We start from the raw sequence: 11886 nt of genomic DNA on the forward strand, positions 1-11886 counted from the left end.
AGGCTCAGTATCTTTATTTTTTATACCGGAAGAGGTACTGAAATTTATACCACGCATAAAGCACACCTAAATTAACGTATATTCACAGTTTCAAGAAAATCCTAAGAAAATCGATTTTCTCTAGTATAAGGACCGGAGAACGTCCTTAAAGCGGCGCAGAGCTTTGTCTATCATATATATAATTTAGTATATAAGAAAAGTGGAAGAAGGATACAAAAGATTATACTATAATTTTTATTAAAAGGGGATGTGGTGAAAAATTTTAATAATTTATTTTTTCATAGAGACACATAACATGTTAATGTTATTGAGTTAATAGTTTAGTGACATTATTATAAACTGTTTATATATAATATATATTTATTTTTGACATTTATGTTTCGTTGCGATACCGCAGTCATTTTATCAAACGTCTCACGATTTATAAAAACCAGAGGTCATTCCCACGAAATTTATACATCATCTAATAGAATACGTTTTATTATAGTAGGTCAAGATTTTCTTGTATATCTCATTTATATTATATTAGAACATCACTGTTTGCATTTGGTGTTTCCGATTGTTCCTTAAATAATCTTCGACCAGAAAAATATTTTCCGATTGTATTCGGTTCGTTGTTCACAGTTAAAAATTCTGAATTCTTATAAAGCAAGATTACTATATTTATTTATTTATTTCTAACATTGCAATATTTCTAATAACATTCAACATAAATTTCTAAACCAAATTATTACATTGCAAACTGCACTGTGCTCAGGAAATTTGTTATGGAAAAGACCTAAACAGTGAATAAGATCATTTTTTTGTCAATACACCAGAACAGTTCGAAAATGAGCTATTAAGTTTATTAAAGTTTTCTCTTTTAATGGATTTATGTATCATATTTCCAGTTGTGCATACTGCAGTTAAAAGTAATAATGGATTAAAGATATATCGCAATGTTCCCTTAGAATGACATTACACACGAAAAATTAAAAGTTATACCTATATCATAGATTTGATTCAAAACGTTTACAATCAGAATAATTTTGTGCAACTAGATTTTTTTTCAAGCAGATAGACATAACAGATCAACGATATTAACTCGCTTCGAAGTTTCTTTGACATTTCTTTCCAGCTAGTCAGATATTATTATAGCTGCAGAGTAACTGACTAGCAACTCAGCAACAAACACAGTCAAACGAAATTTATTTAAATTAGTTTATTGCCTTACATATGTGAGCACGAGTAACTGATATGATAGATTTAAACACGATTCAAACGCTGATGATCGCACGTACAGTTCGTATCTGCCATGTGTATTATATATAATATGTGAATATATATTTGTCTATATATAAATCTTATAAAATTTTATGTAATGTCTTCTTATAATAAAGAATTATTATGTCAACGAAAGTAGAGACAGCAATAATAACAATATTAACGACAACATCAAAATACATTTAAATATATTTATTAAAAGAAATAAATTCGTGATGACAATAATTTTGAGAAGATAATGTTTTCAAAATTAGAGGAACAGAAATGTATACTTCAAATTCCTTCTTTCGAATTATTCAAACCTGCTCTACTTTTTACGTTTGTATAATTTTTAAGAGAAAGTGTAACTTACTATCTAATGACGAAATCTGTATATTGAAATTATGTGCCGATTAGAATATAATTTTTGGAGAAATTAGCTATGTTTAACGCATTCTTACCCTGATATGGCTTTAGAAGGTTGTTTGATACGAGATGGTAAGGAGAACAATCTGACTGTCCTGGGAAATCTCTGAGAACTGACAAGGCTACATGTATCATAATAAGCAATGGCAATACATGTAAACAAGGTATCTAGCTAGATAGCTAAAGGTGAAAGTAAGAACGGGGATACTTGAGAGTGCTGACTTCTCTACAATAGCTCTGATTCTTATAACGGTACTGCTCGATAATTGTTTTTGATAATCGGATAAGAAAGAGAGAGAGAGAGAGAGAGAGAGAGAGAGAGAGAGAGATTTATCATGTTAAAATATAAGATGTTTAAATATTCTATCTTTGCAAATATAAAAGTTTCAAAAATGTAAAAACAATGAAAACATTGAACATAATTATATTTGTAATAAAATCTTAAAGTAATCTGAAGTATAATCAAAACTGAAATCCTCAAAGTAATAAATATTATTTATGTATCTCACAACCACATACGTACCTTACAACCGCATATATCATGAGTATTCCACAAAATAGATTGATAATTTGCAATTTCTCGATATACGAGCGATTACTCGGGATTTATCTCTGTTTTTGAACCGATGAATTAAGAATGTTTCAATTATGTTTAAATTTATTGAGTGGAAACTTATGATGTCTTTTGTGTGATTAATGTAGATGATAAAATCGAAAGTCCGTTTCGACGTTCATCAATAGCTTGACATTATAGACTGCGTTTCGAAATTCACGCAGTACTGAAAATCTATAATATATATGTGACATAAACTATCGATTTTCAGAATTTGCAGTGAATACCGAAATACAGCCATAATGTATCGATACTACATATATCTTTTCGTCATACGAAAATAAACTTCAGTGCGCGTAATCGATTGTTTGATATTTTTTTCCAAAAAATGCTACCTTGCGAAATTGAACATATTGGATCGTCAATTAATAGCAGTTTTAAAAATATCAGGCCAATTTTCGTTTCAGGTGTCCGTAAGAACATAGATATCTCCTCGAAAACATGAAACGCAGAATTCTCTTAGATTTGATTTATAAAAAGGGAAAATATAAATACATTATAGTAACCGGAAGAAATGTAAAGATAAAAAGTGAATCTTGTTAATAAAGATCGAGAAAAAACGAATTTTAATATAAAAGTAATATGCATTTAATTGATTATAAATTAATGTGTTTCAATAATAACAACTGCTTTAAGGTGCATATTATCTCTATATAGCAATTCATCTTATACAGCAAAATTATGCACCTAACTAAAAACAATCCTAAGTGACAATTACCTGTGCTTAATACCATATTCTTTGCTGTTGATATCAAATATATATACGATTTTATGTTTTCTAGAACTAATCGAAGATTAACAACAATTTTGGCATCTTACAATAAAGCACGCATGTTTAAGATGTCTTCACGTTTTTTATACATGCGTGCCGCTTGATGTAATACCTATACAAAATCGCTAACACATACTAATCAGTAGATACTGTTATTCAATATATAATCAGGTGAATTTTATAGTAATCTCTGTCAAAAAGCTAAAATGATTTTTAGTAACATCTAGAAAATATATTTTATATTTTTATTCTTTTATCGTAAGCTAACAGAGAGCATAAATTAGCACTTTGTTTATTATACATGGTATTATTGTATTTTAAAATAACTTTAAAAGTAATATTAGCGATTGCACATTACGAATATTGTAATCTCCTTTTAATTGCATGTATTTTGTGTCTTTTATATTAATCTTTTCTTATTATTTTATAACTTTTAAAAAAATACTCATAAATATTTTTTATTACAAACATTTATGTGAAAATATACATATTAAGATTAGTATTTATAATAAATATAGATATATACAAATAGTAAATATAAATGTAAACATTAAACATAACATTGATTAAAACATTATATTAAACGATAAATTATAATTTTTCAAACTATTAATACAGATTTATAAGTAAAAACTCCGAAAGTGATTCACGCTCATTATTTCAGATAAGCGTAATTCTATTTTGTGTTTAAAACACAACATTTTCCCATAAATTATTAAATCTGATATGTCACCACTTGTGCATCTCGTTATCTAAAATGAATTTTGTTGGATTGATTAAAATAATGCATTTAACATTAATTATTGAATAATAATTCGTCATCAAACTGTAAGAATTTTACACAACATTGTCTTTTAAAATTGTGGTTATAATTAAAATAAAGTAATACACACGCGCACGTGCACGCGTACTCGCGTATGTATATGTATATGTGGATATAAATATACTCAATGAAGTGAATATGTTTCAGATATATAGAATTTACCTTATTATATAATATATCATCAACAAGTGGATGTCTAAAAAGACCAGTCGGCCACGTTATAAAATAATCTTTCAAAAATTTATTTATCTAAAACAGAATTATTTCGATACTTATTCGGTATTAGTATGTTAGTTTTATATTATGAAAAACCAGCATAATGTATATAATGTCTCGTAATCAGCATAATTAGAGCAATATCGCAAGTAGCACATATTGCTTTCATATATTTGAACGCATGTAGCATTTTATAAACGTGCAGTGCAAGACATTTGGAAACGTTTCCAAAACAATATGTGCTACCTGAGACGTTTGTAATGCATATCATATGTGATATACCTACTGATAAGTAAATGAGTTTAATAATAAATGATTAATAATATGTATTATAATAATTCCCTTAAGAAAAAGAACTGAGCAGTTGCACCAGTAACTGATGAAGTTGAATCAGTAACTTGTGATGTTCTATCAGTGACTGAATACGAGAGTCAGTTACTGGTAATGCTTTTCAGTTGACGTCCAGTTTTAATAATCAGTTTCTACAATACTGGTTAGACACTGAGTGTTGTCATCAGTAACTGATGACTGGACCTCAGTTTTTTTTAACGGTTTGTCAGATACTGATTATATTCTTCAGTTGACACCCAGTTTTAATAATCAGTTTCTACATTACTCTAAAAACTGGTTAGACACTGAGTGTTGCCATTAGTAACTGATGACTGGTCCTCAGTTTTTTTAACGGTTTGTCAGATGCTGATTATGTTCTTCAGTTGACGCCCAGTTTTAATAATCAGTTTCTACATTAATCTAAAAAACTGGTTAGACACTGAGTGTTGCCATCAGTAACTAATGACTGGTCCTCAGTTTTTTTTAACGGTTTGTCAGATACTGATTATGTTCTTCAGGCAAGTTTATAGAACTGGTGAAAGTTCAATTGATTCAATTGATCAACCGAACAACATGGAAGTTCTATCAGTTACTGATCAATATAAAACTGAATAAAACTGGACCAATATTGACCAGTTCTTTTAACAGTAACTGGTACAACTGTTCCTTTTATCAGTAACTTGTTTCAATATACTGATCGTGCTGTCATCAGTTACAATAATCAGTTATCCACCAGTTAGTGCCCAGTTTTTTTATCAGTTTTGACTGCATTTTTTCTTAAGGGAAGGTTTCTGTAATTTACCTTATCCAATAAAGACTAGGAGTATACATGATTAATAATATTTGTTAATATTACTGTAATATCAATTTCTCTGTAGAAATAAAAGAGTAGATTTATGACTGGTATATGTATATAACAAATTTTTATAAATACAAACATATATGTATATCTTTATAAAAAAAGATATTTTTTTTATAAATAAAATATGTATGTATGTATGTATAGGATTGCAACATGAGATAATTGTTTCTGTAAATACATCCTTTGCGATTTGAAATATTCTGTGACTTTGTGAAACACGATAAGTGTAAAGTATATGTAAGAATAACGTAACTGCTTTCTATGTTCGATGTAAGTATCAATTATATTAGTAGATGAAAAAGACGACAATAGTATTGCTGAGACGTGATACGTGAATATTTGAGGAGTTTTCACAAAACGTGTCTGTATAATATCAGGTTGATCAGTTGTAATTATCTCTTGCCTTGGCATATTCGACCAAACCTTGTATGTCTTAGAATGTTTTATGTTAATGCTAAAATGTGCCGGATATATCGGATCGTCCCAACAAGGAAACAATCGTCGAGCTCCCATTGGCCACAGGTCTGTCGCGACTAACCATCTGTTACATATTAAAAGTATGTTTCAAATAATTATAAATATTCCAATATTGTGATATTAAAATCCTCAGTTGTCACACCTCTTCTTTCGAACACATTTGTCACACGAGGTCAATTTGACCTCAACCAATTTTCAAGCAGCTGCTGTTCAAAAACCAACAGTTTAAGTAGATCGCAAAAATTCTAGAATTAAATTTAAACATTGTAGATTGTATTTTTATTATACAAAATTAACTTTTTGAGTGACATCATGTTCAAAAAAATCCTTAAAAAATGTAAGTTCCAAAAAAACACATTTTGCGGAAAAAATCAAAACTCTTATTTTTCAATGTTTTTGCTCAAAATTTTGCATAGTACTTTTAAGATCCTCAAAGTGAAAAATGGAATTACTTTGACCCCAAGGACAACCGAGGGTTAAAAGTTAATCCGAGGATTGTATGAATCAGCTTTTGTGAACGCTATTTCGAGATCAATTTAATTTTTTCGATCAGTTTCGTTTTATTATAATATGTTATCACGCTAGAGAGAGGATATTTTTCTATACACAAGTAGTTAAAATTCCATTTTTATTGTGATAAAGAGTGGTATTTGTAGTGCAGCATGTAGGTGATATACAAACGCAATATAAACTTATAAATTATGGAAGAAAGTTTAATGTTTCTTAATTTTAATTTTACTTTAACCGAAACATTTTTGAAAGTTTTAGAAAAACATAAGTATAGCAAAATTGATATGAGAGAAACAAATTATTTTATGCTACATTGCTGATTATTGTTACGCATTTTTACATAATTGTGTAATTATATTTAAATGTTAAGGATCTTCTAGATTTTAGTAAAACGCGATAACGTTTAATTGGTATCTTATCATGTATTACAAAACCTACGTTTAAAGTTTTTTATATGTCTTGACGAGAGTAAAGTATCGGAAATGCAAAGAATAGTAATTAGAGGTATTTGCAACGCGCGCATTGCTTAACTATCTACCTGTAGCATTTTTATTTTTACTCACGTTCTGTTTCCGTCATTATTTATAAATAATGTTCTGAAGAAGCTTCCCTTGTTATTATCTTCTACATTGGCAAACATCAAAAACACTTTGTAATTACCAGATAATTTCACAGCGAAAGAAAAGGTATAGATGTCAGTTTCAACACCGTACGAATTACTTGTTGGCTGATAACGTTGTAGCATCTTACAACTAACGTTGTAGTTTATCTTTATGTTCTAATAGATTAACCGTTAATTCCTGTATTTGCGATCTGTCTGCGTGGAAACTTATATTTCGCGTTGGACGTTTTATCAGAACGAGGATTCTGCATACGCCGCGGGAAGAAGTATTCCTATAGGTATCATGTAGTTCCAAAGAAAGATCATATTTCAGCGGTATTACATCATCTGTTAAACGGCTTTTATCTGTTAATCTATTGTTATTTCCGGAAGTTTTATCAATAGCTAGATTTACCGCACTAAGAAATAGTAGGCTTTTTAATAATTAATAATAGCATTAAAGAATCCATGTCAATTTTCGTTACATGTATCTGTAGAAAAAATTTCCTTGTGAAATTAAACTTCGCGGTAATGGTTTGTGATTTATATGTATAATCATGAGACGTCTGTTAAAATTACTATGGTATTATAACATACAACATAAATGTTACAACATCTAAAATATGTATTTATATATATAAATAATATTATAATAAAATGTCATTAAACCATTAACACAATAATATTGACATATTTTACGTGTCTTTTTATGAGATTATAAATTAATTATCAAAATTTTCTCACTTTCTTTTACTTATCTTGTTCGTTAAAGCGGCGCAGAGCTTTGTCTATCATATATATAATTTAGTATATAAGAAAAGTGGAAGAAGGATACAAAAGATTATACCTACTACAATTTTTATTAAAAGGGGATGTGGTGAAAAATTTTAATAATTTATTTTTTCATAGAGACACATAACATGTTAATGTTATTGAGTTAATAGTTTAGTGACATTATTATAAACTGTTTACATATAATATATATATTTTTTTGACATTTATGTTTCGTTGCGACACTGCAGTCATTTTATCAAACGTCTTACGATTTATAAAAACCAGAGGTCATTCCCACGAAATTTATACATCGTCTAAAAGAATACGTTTTATTATAGTATACGTCAAGATTTTCTTGTATATCTCATTTATATTATATTAGAGCATCACTGTTTGCATTTGGTGTTTCCGATTGTTCCTTAAATAATCTTCGACCAGAAAAATATTTTCCGATTGTATTCGATTCGTTGTTCACAGTTAAAGATTCTGAATTCTTATAAAGCAAGATTACTATATTTATTTATTTATTTCTAACATTTCAATATTTCTAATAACATTCGACATAAATTTCTAAAGCAAATTATTACATTGCAAACTGCACTGTGCTGAGGAAATTTGTTATAGAAAAAGCCTAAAGAATGAATAAGATCATTTTTTTTGTCAATACGCCAGAACAGTTCGAAAATGAGCTATTAAGTTTATTAATGTTTTCTTTTTTAATGGATTTATGTATCATATTTCCAGTTGTGCATACTGCAGTTAAAAGTAATAATGGATTAAAGATATATCGCAATGTTCCTTTAAAATAATATTACACACGAAAAATTGAAAGATATCTATATTATTGATTTGTTCCAAAATGTTTTGAATCAGAATAATTTTGTGCAACTAAATTTTTTTTTAAACAGATGGACATAACAGATTAACGATATTTATTAACTTGCTTCGAAGTGTGTTTGACATTTCTTTCCAGCTAGTCAAATATTATAGCTGAGTAGCTGACTAGCAACTCACAAGGAAACCCACGGAGGTGTCCCATTCCGATCTTGATGAGCTTTATATGTCGTTGTGTAGACAAAAATAAGAGATACGTCTTTTTTTATACGTGCCCATACGCATGTTTAGAGAGTGAACACCCCTTCGGAAAAAATCGATTTTCTCTTTCGGGCCGAATATCTCCGAAACTATAAGAGATAGAAAAGTTTTCAAAAATGTAAATTAAGGAGGTTGGTTCGCTCTTCGTGCGGAGAAGGGGCGCGCGGCAGGGAAAAAGCAATAGGTTAGATTTTCGTCGCGTGAAATAAACGAATTTTAGCAAATAAATATGTGGAATGCATTTAATTGCTGTTTCTTAAGGTTTAAAAAGAGTTGTTTGTACAATTGAAACCCAAATACGTTATTATCCACATTGAAATGTGGAAATAATAAATGTGGTCCTATTTTATTTTTACAATTTCTTGATAACTATAAAGACGAATCATTTCAGTCTTCGAGAAAGTTCTTTCTAAATATGTAAAGAGTTATTTGCACCTATTTTCACTAAATTCTTATCATTTTTAATATGCTTTCGAGAGTTACATTACAGGTTAGGTAACATTTCTGCTGTGTCGCCCGTGTATAAGAGAGAGACAAGAGTATAACTTCAATAATTAATTATTCGACAACCATGCAGACGATTGTCTTCAACTTTGGCATGGACGACAGATTCCCATAGACGAATATTCTCCGTAAATTTGAACTAATTCTTATCAAAGTGATTTTACTAACCACCCTCCTTAAATGGCTTCAAAAGTACTTTGAAATAATAACAAAATATTTTTTTTATTTCTTTTATTTTTTAACATACCTCCGCCACCAATACATTTTTTTCAAAATTTTAAAATTTTTTGATCACCAAATAAAAGGTTGTTTTTTTATGAATTCAACCATGTATGAGAAAGTTATGTTACGAGAAACCATTTTTGAGAAATAATTATAAACGCCTCTGTACACACTTTATCCGTGTCCGCCTATATGCGCTCGATTCTTCATGCAACGCGTTCTGGTTGCATCTTCGCCTAATAGAATACTTACACCTAATAGAAGATGACCAATACATTTGGAGGACATTCTACATAATCATGGAAGTTTTTATCGTGTTCTAGAGTCTAGACATAACAACTGAATCATAAATAAGATTAATTGTAAATAATGTAAATTAAATCATGCGCGACGCATATCAAATGTGTATGTTTCTAATTTGAGACATCACAAGGTGACTTATATATCGTAGTAATAATAAGTATTATATATTATTATACCAAATCACCATAATTATATGTATAATTATATGTATAATTCGATATAATAATATATAATACTTATTATTACTACGATATATAAGTCACCTTGTGATGTCAAATTAGAAACATACACATTTGATATGCGTCGCGCATGATTTAATTTACATTATTTACAATTAATCTTATCTATGATTCAGTTGTTATGTCTAGACTCTAGAACACGATAAAAATTTCCATGATTACGTAGAATGTCCTCCAAATGTATTAGTCATCTTCTATTAGGTGTAAGTACGCGAAGATGCAAACAGAACGCGTTGCATGAAGAATCGAGCGCATAGGCGGACACGGATAAAGTGTGTACAGAGGCGTTTATAATTATTTCTCAAAAATGGTTTATCATAACATAACTTCCTCATACATGGTTGAATTCATAAAAAAACAACCTTTTATTTGGTAATCAAAAAATTTTAAAATTTTGAAAAAAATGTATTGGTGGCGGGGGTATGTTAAAAAATAAAAGAAATAAAAAAATATTTTGTTATTATTTCAAAGTACTTTTGAAGCCATTTAATTTACATTTTTGAAAACTTTTCTATCTCTTATAGTTTCGGAGATATTCGGCCCGAAAGAGAAAAATCGATTTTTTCCGAAGGGGTGTTCACTCTCTAAACATGCGTATATGGGCACATATAAAGAAAAACGTATCTCTTATTTTTGTCTACACAACAACATATATAAAACTCATCAAGATCGGAGTGGGACACCTCCGTGGGTTTCCTTTGTCAGTAACAAACAAACACAGTCAAACGAAATTTATTTAAATTATTTTATTGCCTTACATATGTGAGCACGAGTAACTGATGAGAATATCGATCTAAATACGAGTCAAACGCTGATTATTGCGCGTTCGTATTTTTATCATGTTTGTTACATATAATATGAATGTATACTTGTTTATAAATCTTATAAAATTTTATGTATTATGTTCTCTCATAATAAAGAATTAGCTCTTCGTTCTGTTGTTCATTTCCATTGTACATTTAACTTATTATAAAACACATCTCAAAGAAAATGTAAAATAATATATTAAGAAATATGCTATAAAAAGTGTCTCTAACATTCAATATATACAGCCATTAATACAATAATTTTATACCGCCAGAAATTTCTTATAGATTTGAAATCTCTGAGTACAAGATTTTAAGATAAAACTGTGATATACAAACTTGAACTCGTTTTTATATCAACGAAAGTAGGGACAGCAATAATAGCAATATTAACAATTATATCAAAATATATTTAAATATATTTATTAAAAGAAATAAATTCCCGATGGCAATAATTTTTAGAAGATGATCTTTTCAAAATTAGAAGAACAAAAATGTATATTTCGAATTCCTTCTTACGAATTATTTAAACGTACCTCTACGCTATATGTTTGTTGAAATAAGTGAAGATGTAACTTACCATCTGATGACGAAATCTATATATTGAAATTGTGTGCCGATTAGAATACAACTTTTAGAACAATTAGCTATGGTTAACACATGCTTATCCCGATGTGGCATTGGAAGATTCTTCAATACGAAGTTTAAGAACTGGGGAATCTCCGAGAACTGACAAGGCTATACGTATCATAATAAGTATATATCTTAATACATGTAAACATCTAGCTAGAGGAGAGGAGAAGAGAGGATAGCTAAATGTGAAGGTAAGAACGAGGACACAACAGTGCTGACTTCCCGACAGTAGTTCTCGTTCTAATCAAAGTACTGCGCGGTAATTGTTTCTTGTTAGTCGGATAAGAGAGAGAGAGAGAGAGAGAGAGAGAGAGAGAGAGAGAGAGAGAGAGAGAGAGAGAGAGAGCAAAAGCGATTTAACATGTTAAAATATATGTTTAAATATTCTATTTTTGCAAATATATAAGTATTAAAAATGCAAAAACAATAAAAACGTTG

General features: G+C 29.2%; 1 protein-coding gene across 6 annotated transcripts in view; it reads right to left on the minus strand.

Moving 5' to 3' along the window:
* LOC139785652 (aminopeptidase N-like) overlaps nt 1-11644 on the minus strand; it is a 30919-nt gene extending 19275 nt beyond the window's left edge. For 2 of the 6 annotated variants that reach the window (XR_011722026.1, XR_011722027.1), the window contains exons 1-2: nt 11396-11643; nt 4039-4125 (exon numbers count right to left, since the gene is read on the minus strand). Coding sequence is in view for 1 of the 6 variants with exons in the window: in XM_071724828.1 (XP_071580929.1) it covers nt 4039-4058 (20 nt within the window). In the remaining 5 variants the exon portion in view is untranslated. Of the gene's footprint in view, nt 1-4038; nt 4126-4432; nt 8843-11395 lie in introns of those variants that run through there. The other 4 variants (XR_011722029.1, XM_071724828.1, XR_011722028.1 and 1 more) reach the window with 4 other exon arrangements.
* Nucleotides 11645-11886: the final 242 nt, after the last annotated feature.

Source organism: Temnothorax nylanderi, unplaced genomic scaffold (assembly GCF_030848795.1).
Source record: "Temnothorax nylanderi isolate EJ_2023f unplaced genomic scaffold, tnyl_v1.0 TNYL_tig0854_pilon, whole genome shotgun sequence".
NCBI classification, from domain to species: domain Eukaryota; kingdom Metazoa; phylum Arthropoda; class Insecta; order Hymenoptera; family Formicidae; genus Temnothorax; species Temnothorax nylanderi.